Genomic DNA, 20,257 nt, shown 5'->3' with positions numbered 1-20,257 from the left:
CATCACATCCTTGAGAGACTCTGAAGCTCAGGGAAATTTATCTCAACATATTGTTTCTCACTTTTTTCCTGATTTACCGTTCAACAGATGCTGAGGGACAAGTTCCGGGAGTTTGCTCGTGACACCAGTACCATCGGCCAAGAGCGTGTAGATGGTGTAAATGCGCTGGCAGATGACCTTATTGAGTCGGGTCATCCTGAGAATGCCAGTGTTGCTGAGTGGAAGGACGGATTAAATGAAGCCTGGGCTGATTTGCTGGAGCTGATTGACACACGTACGCAGATGTTGGCAGCTTCCTATGAGTTACACCGCTTCCATCAAGATGCCATGGAAGTGCTTGGACGTGTTAAGGAGAAGAGGGAAGCTCTGCCTTCTGACCTTGGCCGTGACCTCAACACTGTTCAGCATCTACACAGACAACACAATGCTTTCGAGCATGATATCCAGGCTCTCAGTGGGCAGGTCAGCTAGTGGTAAAAAGATCTCGGAGATTCCAAGAGAGTGATGTGATTAAAATATCAAATTACTCATCTTTATTTTTGACCTCCCAGGTGAACCAGGTGCAAGATGATGCAGCACGGCTGCAGAAGGCCTACGCTGGGGAGAAAGCTGACGACATACACAGGAGTGAACATGCCGTGAGTTCTGCTTGGGAGGGTCTGCTTGAGGCTGGCCAGGCCCGCAGGCTCCTCCTGCTGGACACTGTGGAGAAGTTCCGCTTCTTTAACATGGTGCGAGACCTTATGCTCTGGATGGACGGTGTCAACCTGCAGATTGATGCACATGATAGCCCAAGGTAAATGCCACTTTGTGCTTGATTTTCCAGTGTTCATAACGAACGTTGTTATCACTTTTACCAATATGTTTTAATTCCAATTCTCTCCATTTTCTGTTTTTTCAGAGATGTATCTTCTGCAGGGTTGGTCATTGCCAATCATCAGGACATCAAATCAGAAATTGAGACCAGGGCAGACAGCTTTACTGCTTGCACTGAGATGGGAAATACTCTTATCAACAATAATCACTATGCAGCTGATGAGGTATAACACAATGGGTCACTGTTATCTCACTTTTAACTGTTATCTGCAGTTATGTTCAAGCATATTTTGGAAGAATAGAAAAGGATATAACTACGGTGAGTCATAACCTAATGCCATCCTCTTTATGTGTCTTGTTATTTTTATGTTTGTCACAGATCCGGGAGAAACTGACTCAACTCCAAGAAAAGAGAGACAAGATCAACAAAAAGTGGCAAGACAAGATGGACCACTTACAAATTGGTATGTGTGGTTAACATGTTTTGGAGTCCATATAAGGACACACTCATTCTAATAGGACCAGGGCCAAACAAAAAAAAAAAAAAAGCAAGGGATATGTTGGTGTAGGCATGTTACTACAAGGTGCAGACTGCAGGTAAAATACAACAGGCCTATCCAGGTTAAAGGCCTTGATGCATCTGTTAATAGTGATGTGATGTCTAATAATAGTAGACATCACAACATTTATGTTCCTTGCTTTGTCAAGAGCAAAGGAAGATAAGTAATTGCACTAGATTGAACATGTCAAAAGCAGACCAAGGACTGTTTGTTTTGTCTGGCCATGTTTTTATTTTTTACTTAGTAGCCTTCTTTGTCTGGGTAATTTACCTTGGACAACATTGTCATACAACAACTGTAGAGTTTTTGTTTGTCTGAAAGCATATGGGTTATACCTTGTGCACCTGACCAACTACTAAAACTTCCTAATGCTGTTTATACTGTATTTCTTAATGTATTTTTATTTATTCAATCAGTCTTTTTTTTTTTTTTTTTTTCTTAATCTTCTGCTTCCTTCCTCTCTGTATCTCAGTGCTGGAGGTGTTGCAGTTTGGTCGTGATGCCTGTGTGGCAGAGTCTTGGTTGGCAGGGCAAGAACCTCTAGTGCGAGCAGCAGAACTGGGCTCAAATGTGGATGAGGTAGAGAGTCTAATTAAGCGCCATGAGGCCTTTGAGAAACTTGCTGCAGCCTGGGAGGACCGCTTTGTGCTGCTGGAGAAACTCACTACAGTAAGTTGAGAGACTACTTAAATCATATCTTTTCTTCAGGAGTGGCATGGTAGATGCAGAATGTGCAGGATGTAGGCAATAAATCCCTCTCTCTCATTGGGTATTAATTTTAGATTGCACAACTGAGTTGCTATTTATTTTTCAGCTGGAGGAGCAGGAGATCCAAAGGAGGCAAGAGGAAGAGGAGAGGGCACGACGGCCCCCTACACCACCCCCTGCAGAAGTGGCACAGTCTGAGTCAGAAAGTCAGGCACACGATTCTGCAGCCAGGTAAACCAAAGGGGAGTTCTAGTAGACCACGGCAGTGGTGGTGTTCATCAACAGATGTGGTTTTCATATCTAACATGTTTTCCATCTGAAACACAGGACCAGTCTGGACCAGACCACACTCAATCAGTCGGTGTCAGTGAATGGCGTACACAGTGACAATGACACATCTCAGGTGAGACAAAGAGGACTCGATGATGTAATGTCTTGTACCATCTTTTCCATATTGTCTTGCTCCTGTAGTATGACATGAATTTGTACAGAGAATATAGAAAGAAACATTGGTCAGTTGCGTTAGTGTTGAGATATTCATATGCAAATTTAAACATGGCAACAGCTTATAGCTAAACAGGTGTAAGAAGTCCTAGTCTGTAAGTATATAAAACATAGTGTAACTGTATTTGAGTGTGTGTCCCTGTCTCTGTCTGTTCATATCCACTCAACAATGTTTTTCTGATGCCATATGATAACATGAATTGCTGATATCCAACCAAATTTCTTTTCTTTGAAATGAAATCTTTCTTAATCCCACACTTTAAGTGTAATTTATGTAATATAGATTCAAGCAACATCAGCCGATAATTTTCATAGCAGCTGTAATAGTAAACAAACAAAGTAACAATCTGGGCCACTTAGGGGTTGCACCCACCATTTCAGGGACCCATTTTCAACAGGGCTCCTGTGAGAAGAGGAGTTAGGGTGGGGTGGGGTGGGGTAAAGTCAGCCTCCATGAAACTCCTGTGCTTCAGAGGAGATTAAAACAGTCTACACTGGCTGAGGGAAGTAATGTATTTGGTTCTGTAGCTGATACTACAGAGAAGAATCTGTTTCAGAGAAAAAGCCATTTCTGTATAAATTGAACCAAAGTTCTGGAAGTACTAACTCTGCCACAGACGAAGATTTCTTGACAATCTCTTATTGCGTTTTTACCAGCGGTCATTATCGCTATCGTTGTCAGTGGGAAAGAAATCAGAGCCTAAACGTGTGTGTAAACCAAAGCAGCCGGAGCGTGTGAGTACCAAGCCATAGTCAGCTTTGTAGCTTCCCCTCTCCCTTGTCACAGCCTCTGCTCCACTCATGGTCAACTGCAATCTGAGAAGCCATTGTTTTCTGTCACAGATGCAATCATTGCTTTGTTTATTCATGCACTACGCAGTTTCATCAACGAGCCCCAGTGCTGTGTAAAGGCATGATGAAGATTCATGAACTGATTATTTTCATGGATCAAATCTGTCCCTCTGCTTTATATGTGTTCATATTGACCAGGACAGGAGTGATTGTAAATGTCGTGATCAGTATAGCTGTTCAAAGTGAATTTATACGTAGAGTGTTTTAGTTTTTCCCTTAATGTGTTCACTCCTTGTGATAAGTGTGTTTAACAAAAAACCTTTGTGCCGTTCAGGGGAAAAAAAGACAAATATCTCTTCTTCTGTCCCAGTTGTTGAAAAATTAGAAAACTTTTTTTCCAAATTACATTAGAGATTTGAAATCCAAAGAATGTATGTCCATGTGTTTTGTTTGTGTTTGTATGTCATAATGTATGATGACTACTCATTTATTTAGAACAGTTACCACAATATGTTACTTAACTTGACTACAGAGGAAAACAGAATAATAATGTTTTGCATTGCAAAATTGTATTTGTTGCTATCAGATTCCTGCAATGCCTTTTTTTAAAGCAAATATTTCAACTGTCTGTGTTTAGTGTAGCTTGTGTTTCCAATGTGTATGATTATTTTAATAGTATCCCTTACCCTCATGAGCGACTGTAATCCGTTTAATATCAGTGTACGGTATGATAATGTGGACCTTCTGAACCCACGCCGTGCTGTTATCATACAGTGTTGATCAGGTGAACGTCATCATTGCTTTTCATATATGGCTGAGAATGGCTGCTTTGCTGCTCACTTTTTCCATCCAACAATTTTGCTCTACCCTTATACTAAACCATCTACGTGTGGTTTGAATGACAGGGCTCTGAATCTGAGTCTGTGAATGGACCAGGAAGGGACAGTGGGCTGGCATCTTCTCGCCTTGAGCCATCTGCCACGCTACCAGGCCGGGGTGGAGCAGAATCTGAGCCAGAAACCATGGAGGGGATGCTCTGTCGAAAACAAGAGATGGAATCCCACAGCAAAAAGGCAGCTAGCAGGTAAGTGTTGTTATGAAGGAGAGTCATGAAAGGGTTATTATAGACTTCAAAGAGGCCAGACAGTAAGGACTTGATTTTAATTAAAGTTATTTAATAAAGATCATTTATTAACAACAGTTATGTTTTTGTGCAACGCATATTTTTCCTCATCACATTTTTTTGTCCCATAGGTCTTGGCAGAATGTGTATTGTGTCCTAAGGAAAGGAAGTCTTGGTTTCTATAAAGACAACAAGAGTGCTAGTAATGGTATTCCATTCCATGGAGAGGTACCCATCAGCCTCGGAGAAGCTGTGTGCGAGGTAGCCCACGACTATAAGAAGAGGAAACATGTTTTCAAGCTCAGGTGAGACGAGAGGTGGCAGCTAAAAACCTCAGGACAGCATGATTGGTGTGCCACTAGGTTGCATAATTAAAACAAGAGGCCATGATGACACCATACTGGCCATAATGAGAACATGGTAAAATGATGTGTATATTAGACTTTATAGCTTATCCCTGACTAACTGTTTATCTTCAACGCTGTGTCTGCAGACTTGGGGATGGAAAGGAATATTTGTTTCAAGCAAAGGATGAGGTGAGATGTACAGAGTGGATTTACTCTACTGAAATAAATAACTACAAATGATGCCTTTTTAACACTGTGTACCGTATGATGAAGTATAAAATCATTTTTTCTGTCTGTTTTAAGACGGAAATGAGCTCCTGGATCCATTCCATCATCAGCTCCATTCCAACAGGATCATCAGACTCACCCGGTGGTCCACGGGCCCTAAGCCGTGCCATGACAATGCCTCCCATCTCCCCTGGCTCAGGTGATGCTGGGGGTGTTACCATGCGCAACAAAGAGGGAAAAGAGAAGGATCGTGAGAAGAGGTTCAGTTTCTTTGGCAAGAAGAAATAGAACACTTGTAAAATCATCAACGGAAATAACATTTGTCAAAATTTCAACAAACTGAAGCAGACAGAAAGGAAAGTACAAAAAAGGTCACGCAAACACACTGCTCTCAGTGCAGGCCCCAAGGAAATTGTCGACTGCTACTGTATGTAGCTTACAGAGAACTTTCTTTTCTTTCTCTCTGATTCGCTCGCTCGATGGTTTTATCTACCATTTAATTTTGCGTTCACCCAATCCGTAAATCACATTTAGCCCAGAAGTGAAAGCCCTCACCCAAAGGCGATTTTTAACCAACCAGCAGAGATTTGCGGCACAGTCAGGAACGGATGTGGTTGGCGCTAGCAGGGATCCAGATCTTGTCCAATCCACCAAATCTTCTACAGCATGAATCTTTTCTCTTCAGTGAGTCTTGACTAGCAGAGTCGTTTTGATGCGGTGTCACTAATAAATAGATGGATGGCGGCTTTCCACTGTGGTGCACTCTGGATTTATTTCCCCAACTTTTAAATGTTCTCTCCTCGGGAATGATCACAATCAGTCTCTTTTTTTGTTCTCGGTATTGATGTTATTAACTTGATATTGATATAATTATTCTTATCATTCTTCCTCTTATTTATCGTTTGGTATTGCTGGTTTGAGAAAAACTAATTAATTTGACAGTAGATAATCTTGATTCATGTTGTGGAGAGAAACGAATTTGGTAAAACCAGTGGAGAATGTTCAGCTTGCCCTTGTACTTGTGTTTTGTTTTCTGTTAGTTTTCTGTTTTGTTTTTAGAAATGACAGTTTGAGTTGTTTTGAGGAAACAATAAAGCTCTTTACATTTTAGCAGTGTGCAGTAAGTGATCACAAGTTTCACTGGGAAAATGATATATATATATATATATATATATATATATATATATATATATATATATATATATATATATATATATATATATATATATATTTAATAATTGGTTTTATTTTTTATTTTCTCTCAAATTTTGCCTGTATTTGATTATTTCTTTTAAGTGGTCTTTTCTGCTTGATTTTCAACTTTTTTCTGTTCTAAGCAGAGATTAGTTTTCTAGTGTGTGTGTGTGTGTGTGTGTGTGTGCGTGTGTGTGTTTGGTTGAGTTGTGGTGCTGTGGATTTTGCACGTTGTTCCTGATCAAACATGGCCAGGTGGATGCTGCTTTTCGGCACGCAAATACAGACGTAAAAAAACAGACACAAACCCAAAATAACAGGAATGGTTTCATGAAATGAGCTTTTCTTTGCTTTTGGTTTTACATGTAAGCTGAGATCACCGATGAAGTTTCTCAAGACAATTTTGTTATGACTGTTTCAATGTTCTAGTAACTTTCATTCTCTCTCTCAATCTAATGGTGTGAAGGCACGGAGGGCAGTTTGTAGATTTAAATGCTGAAGCACATTTTCTACGGCAGACCGTGAGTAAGACAGATGGACAGCTGACAGGTCAAGTGAGGGACGTGGAAGTGCGATTGGAGTAGCAGTGAAGAATGTGCTTCATGTGCTCTGTGACCGAGAGGTACTCGGCCTTACTTGAACCCACAACAAAGACACTGAATCCATTTTTACAAACCCACCCTCCATTCGAGGTCTTAATGGACGTTTTCTTAGTATAAAGATAACTTAAGTATAATGTTAAGCGCGTGCCCTGTGGCAATGATCTAATGTATGTCAGTGGATTATTTATGCACATATAAATTATTAGTAACCATGAAATATCTCTGCTCACCTGCTGTGGCAGAGGAGGAGAAATCTGAAAATCTGGAAAGACGAGCTTTGAGCTCCTGCATATGCGGCATGACTTCATGTAGGTTTCTAATTGTGTGTGTCACCATTGCCATGTATTCCCCTGTGTGTCGATGTACTCTGAAAATATAACATCACTTCATATGCAGGGTTTGAGAGCAACTCGTTTTTATGTGATTGGCATTTACAATAATCCAGAACAAAGCTAATGGCGATCCAATATAGTTGACGTAAAACACAAGTGTTTAGTAGCTTCCTCAAATACTGTATAAGTTTGAAATAAAAAGGGCATTGACAGTATATTGTGAGACTGTAGACCGTAGTGCAACTTTAACAAATACAATGAGACTACTGGATTGATTGTTGACTGTTCTTAATTAATTAGCCTTTTCTAGCTACTAAAATGCAACAAGGTTAATGAATAACAATTCTGAATTTAAGAGATTAAGTGATTATCTTACCAGTAGGTTTGGGTAATCTATTATTTGTTATTTATTTTATCTTGAAAGTAACTATATCAATCTGGTACATGCCTGGATGTGTATACAGTGCTATGAAGGGCTGATTAGTTCACTGGAATGCTTCACCAACTGTTTGTAACAAACACAAACAGCTGGAACTAAACTTGCATTTAGTTGCACCTTAATCTCGTTGGCCTTATTTTCCTGTCCTCGATGAATGTGGAACCATTGCTCACATCAGAGAGCCTCCAAATCAAGGAGAAGAAAAACCCAAATATCCACTTTGTGACTATTGAACGGGCTTCGGTTACAGTAATAGCCCCGTGTTCAAACTTGATCAGACTTGCCTTGTATCCTAGGTGTGAGACAGAGCTCCTGGTTTCAGTGTAATGTGAGTAGCCTTAAACGTAAAGGCAAACCAGGTTAATAAGGTCATTGCATACATAAGTGAGCCAACGCAGTTTGCGTACATTGTGCACAATTTTGAATGGAGGTGACGTTCTTCCCCAGTGGATCAGCTGTTTTGGCAACTACTGCCGCCTTTTCTCTTGCCCTGGACGCCAGACGCGGCATCCGGCTGATGTTAGAGAGTTCAAGTCTAAAGGTCACACAGTGTATTTTCTTATCAGCTTATTTGAATGTGTGATGATTCAAATTAGTTTGGCCAAATTGGTCATGTGAAGCAAAAATATCTCTCATACTTGACATACTGCACATGGGCTCTCTTTCTCACAGACTCACACGTTAATACTGTACTGTATGTTGAATGCAGAACGGCCCTGGTAACCCAGTCTTGTGGAAATGTCCTCAGCTGGCTTTGACTTGATGTTGCATATTGCATCATTTTTAAAATAACCTAGTGTGAGTTTTGACCAGAACAGTATGTTGTATTGATGTCAATGAAATGAGGTTTTGGTTATGAGAGTACTTGTACCAATGGAGTACTTGATGAAGAAAACACAACTTTTACTTGTTAAGTATTAGATACGAGAGAAAACAGACTGATGACAATTTGAGCTTCCCTTTTTTTTAGAAGAAGGCAGGATATTTGCTGTACAAGTGGGAGCTTGTATTTTTTCATCCAGTGGTCTGTCTTGCAGCATTTGATAAGCCTGTCCACCTACCTTCATTTCTCATTACTTTTGACAAATGTCTGTTCCTTCCTCTGTAATTCAGAGTTGTTAATACCACTATTATTAATTGCTATTATTATCATTATTGCTACTGTTGTTACTATTACTACTACTGTTACTAATGCAACTTATTGCAAAAATTATAACTGCTGTCCATTTTCAGGTATGTGTCTGTAATACCAGACCCTTCCACACGATGTCAGTGTGCTGTGGAGCATTTTCATTACAAATCGAAAATAATGTTTGTTGACTTGTGTATCTACATCTAATATTAGGAATAATAAAACATGGTTTAATCAGAAACATGATGTTTTTTGGTGTTTTGTATGTTGTAAGATTTAACTACTGCAGGTTTTGTTCTAGCAGGCTGCTTATTTGAATAACACATAAAGTGCAGATCTTTTTTTTAACCATAATCAAATATTATCAGTAACTTCAGATGATCTTTTTGTCAGTTTGCCACATGTGAACTATAGTCAAGTTAGATAGATATCTCAGCGTAAATTAAAGAAACAATTATGCACTATTTGTCCAACAACATTCCCTTTTTGATTTCTTCACTTTCAGAATGGATAACTAAGTGTGGGCTCGTGGTTTTTTTTACACATATAAAAACAATATATTCAATACCAACTGTACAAAAACTGAAGCTGGACTCATTCTGAAGCAACACTATTGCAATCTGTTCCCTTAAACACCATATGAAGGCATATCTTTTGGAAGACTGTTCCACTTCTCCAGTATATCTCCAGAGACTCCCTAGAAGGAGCGCAACTGTTTTTGCAGTGCGATAGAGGACGTGGGCAAGATAGCTGCTGCAGGGCTGTCATTATGAATTAATTAATGATGCAACTGCAGCAAATGAGGTCAAGTATGCTCAAGTAATGACAAACATACAGTAGATTCATGATGATGACTCAGTGGAAGGTGGGAAGGGTGTCATCATCTAAAGAGCAGAGCAGAACTTTTTAGGGAAAATAAAACAAAGCTTTGTTTTTATCACAAAAGCTAAAATCTCTTAGAATTTGGAGAAGTTGAGGATTGTGGTCGAAGGCCTCAGAAAGTGATAAGATAATAATATGAGTGTATACTGAGTGTGGGAGAACTGGACATCTCCTCCACATAGTTGAACTTCTGCAGTTGAATTAAACTTTCCTTGGAATACAGTTTAAAAGCTGTCTGCAATAATCACCACGATCAACCAAAAACACACATTTATTGAGATGAAATATTGAAATGTTTGTTATTGCTGTGGATTTGATTGAAGAGAGAAAGTTAATACAGCACAATGTACAATAAAAAATCACATCGCAACCACTTTATAACCTTTGTTTTTAGTTGCACTTTGCTGCACTTTGTGGTGTGGTCCTATTTAAGCAAAATTTAGGAAAATAATAGTAAAGAATCCTATGTTAACATACAACATTGAGAAATAACTTGATCTTGACTTAATCCATGATGCTTCCTATAAAATCTGTCCGGTTCATAAATCTGCCAGTAGGGGGAGCTAGGTCCCCGCAGTGTGTGCCTTACAGTCCTGACAGAGGGCAAACATTACCCGTAGCCACTTTCCCGTGTATGAAAGCAAGATGGCAGCTGTTGTTGAGAATGTTGTCAAACTGTAAGTGTTGGACTTTTCTACACACCTAACACCGAACTAGCTGACACACGCCGGGGTCAAATCATAACACCCGTGCGACCATACAGCCACTGACCTCATCGCTAGCTAGCTTAGCGACGGTCCCACAGATTTAGTGAGGTTAGCCAGCGCAGTCGGACCGTCGTGCGTTCACATCCTGGAATGGAAGTGCAACGTTAAGTTAGCAGACAGGCAGATAACGAAACGTGAATCACAAGGGGGGGGGGGGGGTTAACAGAGCGCGTTTTGGTTTCACAAAGAGTGTGTTTATTTATTATCGATATCATGGTTTCTTGTTAGACCTTTGTAGTGAAATAACCGCGGTGCTAAGTAGCGGTTAAGCAGCGCAGCTAACGTTAGGTGGCTCGCACGCTAACGAGCTAAAGAGTGGAACTGTGGCCAACGCTGTTAGCGACTGGACGATTAGTTTACAATGAATGAAACAGTGGCCTTGAGCATCACTCGTCTGCTGTCGACACCTCAGGCCCGTGTCTGCTGCCGCTATCGCATTTCTGCCTCGCATGCAGAAACTCTTCGGGACTGTTGTGAAGGTTTGAGGGACCCGCAGCTAAAACGTGCTCTTCCATTTCCGTTGTCTTTATGTCGCGTAGGTGTTCAGGTGGGTGACATTTTACAGTGATCACAAGTGAGAGTGACATGTTAAGGACTGGTAAATGTATTTATATATATTATTATTTATTAATATTATTATCTTTAATCATATTAATCGATACTTAGTTCATATCCTTGTTAGTCTGAACTATTTCCTATGAATAAACTCAAGTTTCCAGTCTAGTCTTGTGCAGACAGCAGACAGGAGCTGGTACATCTTTCCAAGAAATGATGTGAAACACGGCTTTAAAGTTTTAAGTTTGTTCAAAACTTCATTCAAAATGTGGTTGAACCGCCTCTGTGCAGCAGATGTTACTGTTTTAGCTCCAGGGCAGTGATGGTGTCAACACTTGCAGTCTGTTTTCATTCGCTCTTTCTTATGCCATTCAGGGATTTACAGCAACTAGTAAGGAGGTCGTAGTCATGAGCAGCCAGGAGCTTCCCTGAAAGACACTCTGTGTGTTTGAATGTATTTGTGTTGACAGTACAGTACACTTGCGACTGTGCTGAAGCGGATCTCTTTGTTGTTGATATACCGACAGCAGAGCACCTGTTGTTGGACTTTCTCTGAAGATTTTGTATGATGTACAAAGATGCTGTCGACTCCTGTTTCCCAGTGAGTGAGTTGCTTTTCTAAGGTGACGGCATAGCAGAGAAAGACAACAGTCTTTATGCTAAATGGACAAAACAAATGGTTTTTGGAGTAGCCACATCTGCTGGACTTAGTCTTTTAACTATTATACGTAAACATGTGGTTCTGGCTTTGTTCTCAGGCTTGGAGAGCAGTATTACAGAGATGCGATGGAGCAGTGTCACAACTACAATGCCAGGCTCTGTGCAGAGAGGAGTGTCCGAATGCCGTTCCTCGACTCTCAGACGGGAGTGGCGCAGAGCAACTGCTACATTTGGATGGAGAAGAGACACAGAGGACCAGGTAAGACAGAGACATTAAGTTTACATGAAAACTTTATTAGTGTTTTAGAATTGGGTGAATGGGGGGGGACTCTTTGCAGTAAGCAGAGTGGACAAATGTAGCACCATCAATTTTAACCAGATATCCCCTAGCTCCCATAAGGTTGAATATTTGACTCCGTCAAGGCAGAAAAAAAGCTCTGTATTTAAATAGGCAGCATTATGTATATGAATCTGTTTTGCTGTGGTTCAGGCGTGGCTCCAGGACAGCTTTACACCTACCCATCCAGGAGATGGAGAAAGAAACGACGATCTCACCCTCCAGAAGACCCGCGGCTTATCTTCCCACCTGTTAAGTCAGGTACTGAATCTTACAGCTCAGCTCATCGTCCATTTCACCATGTCAACCTTTAGAAAAAGGCTGACATTCGAAGCTTTACAGATATGTAGGAAAAAAGAATTGACAGATGTTGTAATCATCTAATTACATGAGAGTACTCTGAGTAATGGGAGGTTTTGCAGTTTGAATGTATCTTGCTTTTGCATGTGACTTTAATTGTGTGTGTGTTCTGTTCACAGAGCTGGATTTAGGACTGAAGAAGGATGCTCTGTTGTCATCCGATGGCAGCAGCCTGGAGGCCCTGCTGAAGGGGGATTCTTTGGACAAACGGGCGACGACAGAGCTCCGGGGGTCTGAGGAGGATTCAAACCTGAGCGACTACACTGGAGGCTTGAACCCTGCAGCCCGGATTAGAAAGGTTCTCATTTCCAGCATGAGATAATGCTTGGAGACAAGAATCTTTTTTTCCATTTATCTAACCAATTCTTTCATTGCTTTTGTGGTTGCCTCTTCATAGAGAATCCTTGAGCCAGATGACTTTCTAGATGACCTGGATGATGAAGACTATGAGGAAGACACGCCTAAGAGAAGAGGCAAAGGGAAAGGGAAGGTAAGTAACTGCTTTAGACATGAAAGTGCTTTTTCAAAAGTTCATTCCAACTCGGTGTGTGTGCGTGCCCCATCCTGTCTGTTGACTTAGTAATGTCTCCGTCCTCAGGGTCGAGGAGTCGGCAGCGGCAGGAAGAAGCTGGATACAGCAGCACTGGAGGACAGAGACAAGCCATACGCATGTGACAGTGAGTCCTGATGGGGGAGAGTAGAGCATGTGAACTCAGGTCAGAGTAGAGGGTCACTGCAGATATCAATAGCTGTGTTGTTTGTAGACTGTTCAAGCAGTCCTCATTCTTTATCACCTTTTTTTTACTCCCTCTCCTTTTCTCTTAATTTACTTAATGAACTTGCATTTCACATCTTTCCATGGGCAGGGAGGAAATGTTTCTTCCACTTCTTTGGTGTTGTCAGATTGCATATTTGTACTGCTGGATGTGTTTTTTCCTCTTTTGTGAAACATATTCACTTTACAGTTGCAGTTCTTAGTAGTGCAGTGCTGACTGGCTGATCCTCTGTCAGTCTATGAGCCTATTTCTCTGAGTCTCTGTCTGTGCTCTCTCTTCTCCTTATCTTCTCTCTTTCAGACACTATCAAACAAAAGCATATTTCAAAACCTTCTGAAAGAGGTATATTTCTCTCATTCCTTTTTACTTCAGTCTGCCTTGTCTTTTGTCTTCACTGCCTGTTTTTATTTTCTGTCTGTGTCACCAAGTAGACTTTCTTTTGCATTTCAGTTCATAGGGTAAATATTTTGTTCTACACCATTTACTTAAATGCTAAAAAAAAAAGATGTAGAAAAGGTCAGGACCATGTTATTAAACCCTCCAACTAAAATGTAGTCTGTAATCAGCCAGCAAGATATGAACTGTCACACTACAACCCACGAGGGCAGTTTTTAACCCCGTATCTGGCCCTGAACTCCCCTCAGATTTAGAAGACCTAGATGCTGGACCTTGCTGCTGTTTTTCTCTGTGCTTTGTCTTTGTCTCACCACTTAATATGTACAGTTTGAATGCATTACAGTTTTTTTCCTCTGCTTTTTTTTGCCTTACTCCACCACCTCTGCACCCTGTAAAGTCTTGTTCTGTGTTTTAGACTGAACTGCTGCCTCCACTTTGGTTTTGAATTAATTTTTATTAGTTTGTGTGACCTTTAGGGAATCAATTTCAAATTGTTCTGCCACTGTACACAGTCACTTGGCATGGGACCTGCGGTTATTTGCAGTTTTGCTAAGATGCTGTGGAGGGTATTCACTCCTTAAATAACAGATCATATTTGAGGAAATGAAAATGAGAGAAAGTATGGAAGTGAAAGAAGAAGTACTTTTGGGTGTTATCTTATGACAAACCTCACACAACCGCTGTGACTACATCTGCGCACAGTGGCACCTTTCTAAGTGTGAAGCTATTGTTAAAATAGTTTAGTGTCAGTCTACAGTGGTCATATTCATTTATGTAACATTGAGAGAGAGAGATGAATGGATTATTTGTTTTTAGTTTACTTCAGATGCCTCTGAAGAAGTTAAATCTAGGTAGATATATAGATCACAGACCTCTGTAGCAACTCATTTACTATCTGTAGATGTGTGGTGGTATGAGCTATCCTGCTTTGCTTAAATATATGGCTACACAGAGGATGTGATAATGCATGTTTCGAAACATTGCCTCAGAGCATGTTTGTCATCATCAACTTTTTTTAAAAAATTATTATTAATCTTTCCCGCTGATTTCATAAACAATGTCATGTCATTGTGCCGCTCTTGAAGTGAATCATACCACCACATGAGCCATAGACAAGTGTTGCACAGATGTCATTTTCTGAACATCTGGTTTTGTTCAATAATGTCTGAGTAGATAAATTGTTAGAGATCATGTAAACTATACAAAGCTGTGTTTTAATTAGGAAACTTTTTGAATAATTACAGAATAATTCCATAAATTCTTGTGCCATCTTATGATGGCAAGATAGCTACTAAATAGTGTGGATAATAGAAATGTTAGTCTGTTATCATCAGTACTAATAGTTTATGGCATTTCACTTCTGAACAAAATCAACACCTAGTCATCACTTTTCATCCTCTCTCTCTCTCCTTTCACCACTGACTCTGTCCAACATGTGCATGGATTTCTTTGTTTTCATGCATGTTGTGTTCTCTGGTTTTGGTGGTAGTCTGTGGGAAGCGCTACAAGAACCGTCCTGGCCTGAGCTACCACTACGCCCACTCCCACCTGGCTGAGGAAGAGGGCGAGGAGAAAGAAGAGATGGAGATCAATGAGCCTCCCCTGCCGCTGCCAGAGGAGCCTAAGAGTAAGAGATCATTCACTGCTGTCAGAGATTTCACCACTTGATTGCTGGGTTCAATTTAGAGCTGGACTTGAGTGACTCAACACTGATGGTCTCTGGGTGTTTTCATCTTGTTTCTCAGCTCCCAAGAAAGGACCAGATGGTCTTGCATTGCCTAATAATTACTGTGATTTCTGTCTGGGAGACTCCAAAACCAATCACAAGACAGGCCAGTCAGAAGAGCTGGTCTCCTGCTCTGACTGTGGACGCTCAGGTACATTTGACAGAACTGGCTGCTGGAAAAGAGCAACAACAGAAACAACTCATTTATGCACTATAATTGTAAATGTGTATAAAGTAATAAAGCCTTTCTCTTCAATGCAGGCCACCCGTCCTGTCTGCAGTTCACTCCTGTAATGATGGCTGCTGTGAAGACGTACCGCTGGCAGTGCATAGAATGCAAGTGCTGTAACATGTGCGGCACCTCAGAGAATGACGTGAGTTTAAAACCCACCATCAGATATTATACGGTGGAAGTATTATATAGACCTCAGAAGGTCTACAGGCCAGTAGTCACACAGGTGAGGTTACTGGGAAGATGAGTCATGGCAACTGGACTTTTTTTTCCTGTTGGGTAGAAACATTTCACTACCCACCCAAGTGTTCAGTTTGAACAAAGTTGGTTAGAGACCTCAGATTTATCCTCTGAGGTGGTTTTGCTTGTCACCTGACCTGAATAGGTTTGTTAGGTTAGGTGGACACGGAGGACGTGAGTAAATGACTCCCCTAGGATGTAATGGTCACAACCATACCCACCTCCAACAAAGTGGGTCAGTAGGTGGGCCTCCTTCAGCAACAGTGTCCAAAGAACTCTTTACATTTCCATAACAACATTTTGTGATGAGGAATAGATCAGGGTAAGAGGATAAAATCATTTCTAAAGCTCTGATTGTTCCAAGAACTACAACAGCCTCAGTATTTCTTAAAAGGAAAGACGTTTAAAAGCACGAGAGCTCTTCCTGATGTCTGTATTCTGCCCAAACTGAGTAACCAGACAAGAAGGCTAACCTGAGATTTGGGCAAATTATTTCTCTGCACAACAGTGACCTGAATCATATAGCTCAGACAACTCAGACAGAGTGTCTTCAGGACAAGTCTCTGTACTTGAGTGGCCCACCCAAAACTTTAACCTAAACCCCAAAGAACATCTGTGGAGAGGCCACAGGCACTTCCTATTTAATCTTACAGAGCTTAAGAGGCAGGGAGAATCAGATAAACGTCTTACATTTAGGTGTGAAAGGCTTGTAGAGACTTGACCAAGAAGCTCTAAAGCCAAAATGGGCTTTTAGAAAAATACTGAAGTTTTGTCAAAACAGTTAAGCAATCAGAGATTTCAGTTTTTCTGAGATATCTATATAGGTATTCTGATAAAGAAAAATACAACTCAACTTCAGGAGGATGAAAGTTGTTTGGGCAAAGGGTTGAAGTGTTTTGATTCTTTGTTTCAGGATCAGCTTCTGTTCTGTGATGACTGTGATAGAGGCTATCACATGTACTGCCTCAACCCACCCATGTCTGAACCTCCAGAGGGTAAGTTCAAACTTTATAATCCAAAGTGAGCAAAGCGTAGTGGGGACAAGTATTTGTGAAAGGGATTTAGAAGTTTAGAGTAATTTGAAAGGGCTAAAACATAACCCATATTTTTGTCTTTTCAAGAAAGGGTTGAAAAAAGACAACAATGCTGTTTGTACTTTGTAGTAGAAACTGAAAGGCAAAGCCAGTACTCTTTCAGATAGCTTCATTTGAGAAATGTGTTTTCTATAAAATACAATATAAAACATTCACTTAGCAAATACAAGTTCTCAAAAGTGAAACGCAAACACACAAGCAGGTTATCAAGAATTAATATGAAAGTGATCAGAATTTTATTCAGGTGCTATTTGATCAGAAAATAAATAAAGATTATGAATCAGACCAAACTTGAAGACACTGTGATACAGACTCATTTCATTTATTACCTACAGATTATAAAGATCAGGGTTCATTGTACAGCTTTACTGTCAGGATTGTAAACAACAGCGTTAAACATATATGACCCTAACACTTCTCTTTTGGTCCTCAGGGAGCTGGAGCTGTCATCTATGTCTGGACCTTTTGAAAGATAAGGCATCTATATACCAGAACCAGAACGCCCCGCCGTCGTGATGGCCGCTTCCCTCACTGCTCGCCTGCACACTCATCACTTACCCGTCCCACAGCAGTACGGTTTACCCTTGAAGAAAGATGATAAACTCCCCAGATGAGCGAACCTCGGAGGGGGTGTGTTTAGCACAGACAATAAATTGTGAAAAGGGAAGTATACCTTTACCAGACTGGCCTCGTTTAGCTTCAGATATGACTGTTACACAGTATCAAGCTAAGATTCAGCCCCATAGCTTTTTACATTCACCACTTTGCCACATAGCCAAATTGAGCAGTACTGAATTTCACCAACATACACAGCATAAATAGCCAAAATACCACATCCTGTTTAGCTTTTCTTCTTTTTTTTTTAAACCATAAACTTACACAACATTGCTAAATCCTTGTCGCTATCCTGCAGTGTATTGATTTTTATGACTAGAGCAGAAGTAGAGCTCAATCAAGTAGCATGCCAATGCTTCCTCATCATTAAAAATGACATTTTATAGTATTTATATATTTCTATGGTATATGATAGTGTTAAGTATGTACACATGGAAACAGAATGACCCCTTAACGGTCTTTTTATAGTGCCCATCTCGTCATTATAGAGAAATCCACAACCACATTTTTTAACATCACTGCTAATATTTAGTGATTCAGTTGATAGCAGCAGAGGGCTCTTCTGAGACTGTAAATTATTTTACTGCCACAGGCCTCACCGGCACACATAGAAACAGAATAAATGGAGATCCTGACTTGATCTCCAGAGAGGTTCCAAAGACTGAAGAAGTTCAGGTTTGAGTCTAGTTGTTGACTCAAGTTTTTTAGTCTACTGGAGAACAGAGCTTGAGAATATGCATAAGGACATACAGCACTTGTTCAGTGTTTCATTCAGGCTTTGGGGCCTTTATGACACAACTGTCAGCTTTTTACTCTGGTCCTGTCGACAGCAGAAACGAAATGTAGACTTAATGCTGACACCTGATTGAAAATTTCATTCTGCACACCTGGCCCTTTTTTGACAGGCGTTCTCTTCCCAGTCAAAAAATAGTAAAAAAGAATCTACTTGCAATATCAGGTAAAGGGTTAAATTGTTGCTGTGTTATAGCAGTTTGCTGATGATGCACCATTTCCACTATTTGTTGATAGTGTGGCACCACTAGAATATTTTAATGTACAGGAGCACTATGCGACCGTGCAGACGGTCATTTGCTGACAAGGTAAAAGCAATATTAGAGCTCCTGTTGGATACTGGCAGGACAGGGACTTAGAGCAGAGGCTCTGTCGGCAGATAAATGTGTGATACTGTAAATTTTCTTTCTCAGAAAATGCTATTACGGAACAGGGGGCCGGTTGGAGCAGTTGTGGATGGCTCCATATTGTAGAAAACAAATTCAAATGTGCATATGTACAGTCCTGTGGAGAGATGGCCCTTAGTCACCGCTTTCCTAGTTTTATTATGCAATGGTTTCCTTCTGTGGCAAGGCTAAAAGAAAAAGTCCGTCTGAACTCTTAAAGCAGTTACTTACCTCAAACAGAAACAGTATTTAAAGGTGAACATGCTGTAGATAGATGAAAGGCAGGGGGCAAATAGTAACGACAGCTGCAGTGTCTGCTTCAATAACTGCATATTCTACAGTTAAATAAGTGCATGCTCAGTAAGTGTATGCACTCTCATATGCTACATACTTGTCTCAGCGTTAGGTTGGTGAAGGTGTTGGAAAGTGGTGTAATATAAATTAACCCTGCTATCATGTCGTTTCAATAGCCAACTAACAATTACTAAAGCATTACACAAGTATAACTTGGTTTATTTTCTGATCACGATTTAACCTTACTGTTATTTAGAGACAGCGGCTACTAGAATATTTTGCTGGTTGTTTTTGTATTCACCAACAATATTTGCGTACCCGATGTGTGGAACATTTTGGGACTTATTGGAAGTTGCTTTCTAGTTAATTCTATGATCCAGGTCTCTACTGAGCTGTTCACTTCCAAAGCTCGAAACAAGATGCAAAACCCATAATGTGATTAAGAAGCACATTCTGGAGCTGCACCTTCAACACTGAAAGGTTAAGTACTGGTAGACCAAGTCTCCAACTTCTTGGTCGCAGTCAGGAGGTCCTGTTATTTTCATATTATAATTATATAGAAATATTTCTAATATCAGATTATGGTTTCTGGTCTCCAGCTTTGGAGGAGAATTGTTCATATTATCAAATAATGTTCAGATCATAGGTCTACACAGTGGGTAAATTCTCTTAGGGTGGACTTTTATTTGGTTTGTGATGAAATGTTTTATTGTATGAACTTTGTCTTCAGGAAAATAAAATTCTAGGCACTATAACCAGCTGATTTTTTTGTTTTTCTCTCTCTACATACACTCAATATGTTACACGTCTAACGTTTACTTTAAAACATAACATTGAAAACTAAATTATTAAAAGTGAAAATGACAAAATCATTGTTTGGCCATGATAAAGTTTAGCTAAAATATTACACTTAATAAACCAATTTGCTTTAACTTACAAGTATGTAGTTTCTGAGATATCAGATGTAGCAAGAAGGAAGCATAGTGGCAGGGAGTGGTTAGCACACCGGCCTCAGAGCTAGAAGATCAGAAAGGCCACTTACCAGCTGTAGCCTTTTCTCTGTGGCGTTCTCCTCATGCCTGTGCAGGTTTTCTCTAGGTACTCCGATTCCCTCCCACAATCCACATGCAATTAGGTTAATGAAGGACTCTAAAATGCCCCTCAGTGGTTGTTTGCCTCTACACCTCTCACCCAATGACACGTGGTATCAGCTCCACCAGTGACTCCCAGAGACTTTAAGACATGATAAGCAGTATAAAGTGGTTCGGTGTAGAAAGAGAAGACTCCAAAGTGAAAATGTGTGAAGTGAGAAAAGATGTTAAAAGACGTTATAGAGCAGTGTATTTTACTGGCTTAGTCCATTAGATG

General features: G+C 40.3%; 2 protein-coding genes across 5 annotated transcripts in view; both read left to right on the top strand.

Moving 5' to 3' along the window:
* The window catches only part of LOC113169685 (spectrin beta chain, non-erythrocytic 1), a 42,629-nt gene extending 36,441 nt beyond the window's left edge, over nt 1-6,188 (top strand). For 2 of the 3 annotated variants that reach the window (XM_026371281.1, XM_026371282.1), the window contains 11 exons: nt 88-462; nt 552-796; nt 902-1,040; nt 1,196-1,280; nt 1,849-2,045; nt 2,191-2,315; nt 2,412-2,487; nt 4,286-4,464; nt 4,635-4,808; nt 4,997-5,039; nt 5,154-6,188. In XM_026371281.1, coding sequence (XP_026227066.1) covers nt 88-462; nt 552-796; nt 902-1,040; nt 1,196-1,280; nt 1,849-2,045; nt 2,191-2,315; nt 2,412-2,487; nt 4,286-4,464; nt 4,635-4,808; nt 4,997-5,039; nt 5,154-5,366 — 1,851 coding nt within the window. In that variant the 3' untranslated portion in view covers nt 5,367-6,188. Of the gene's footprint in view, nt 1-87; nt 463-551; nt 797-901; nt 1,041-1,195; nt 1,281-1,848; nt 2,046-2,190; nt 2,316-2,411; nt 2,488-3,245; nt 3,324-4,285; nt 4,465-4,634; nt 4,809-4,996; nt 5,040-5,153 lie in introns of all 3 variants that reach the window. The other variant, XM_026371283.1, reaches the window with a different exon arrangement.
* Nucleotides 6,189-10,242: 4,054 nt separating this feature from the next.
* On the top strand, nt 10,243-19,644 carry dpf2 (D4, zinc and double PHD fingers family 2). 2 transcript variants are annotated; one of them, XM_026372087.2, is made up of 11 exons: nt 10,243-10,336; nt 11,740-11,900; nt 12,132-12,239; nt 12,458-12,636; nt 12,736-12,828; nt 12,937-13,015; nt 15,000-15,137; nt 15,256-15,387; nt 15,498-15,610; nt 16,622-16,703; nt 17,236-19,644. In XM_026372087.2, exons 1-11 carry the CDS (start codon nt 10,305-10,307, stop codon nt 17,316-17,318), a joined length of 1,200 nt encoding a protein of 399 aa, XP_026227872.1. In that variant the 5' UTR covers nt 10,243-10,304; the 3' UTR covers nt 17,319-19,644. The 2 variants fall into 2 exon arrangements, with proteins under 2 accessions (XP_026227872.1, XP_026227873.1); XM_026372088.2 differs by lacking the exon at nt 10,243-10,336 and adding an exon at nt 11,445-11,582.
* The last annotated feature ends 613 nt before the right edge of the window (nt 19,645-20,257 follow it).

Source organism: Anabas testudineus, chromosome 14 (assembly GCF_900324465.2).
Source record: "Anabas testudineus chromosome 14, fAnaTes1.2, whole genome shotgun sequence".
In the NCBI taxonomy this organism is placed as follows: Eukaryota; Metazoa; Chordata; class Actinopteri; order Anabantiformes; family Anabantidae; genus Anabas; species Anabas testudineus.
Note: the sequence above shows the minus strand (reverse complement) of the source record. Positions and strands in the feature narration are given on the sequence as shown.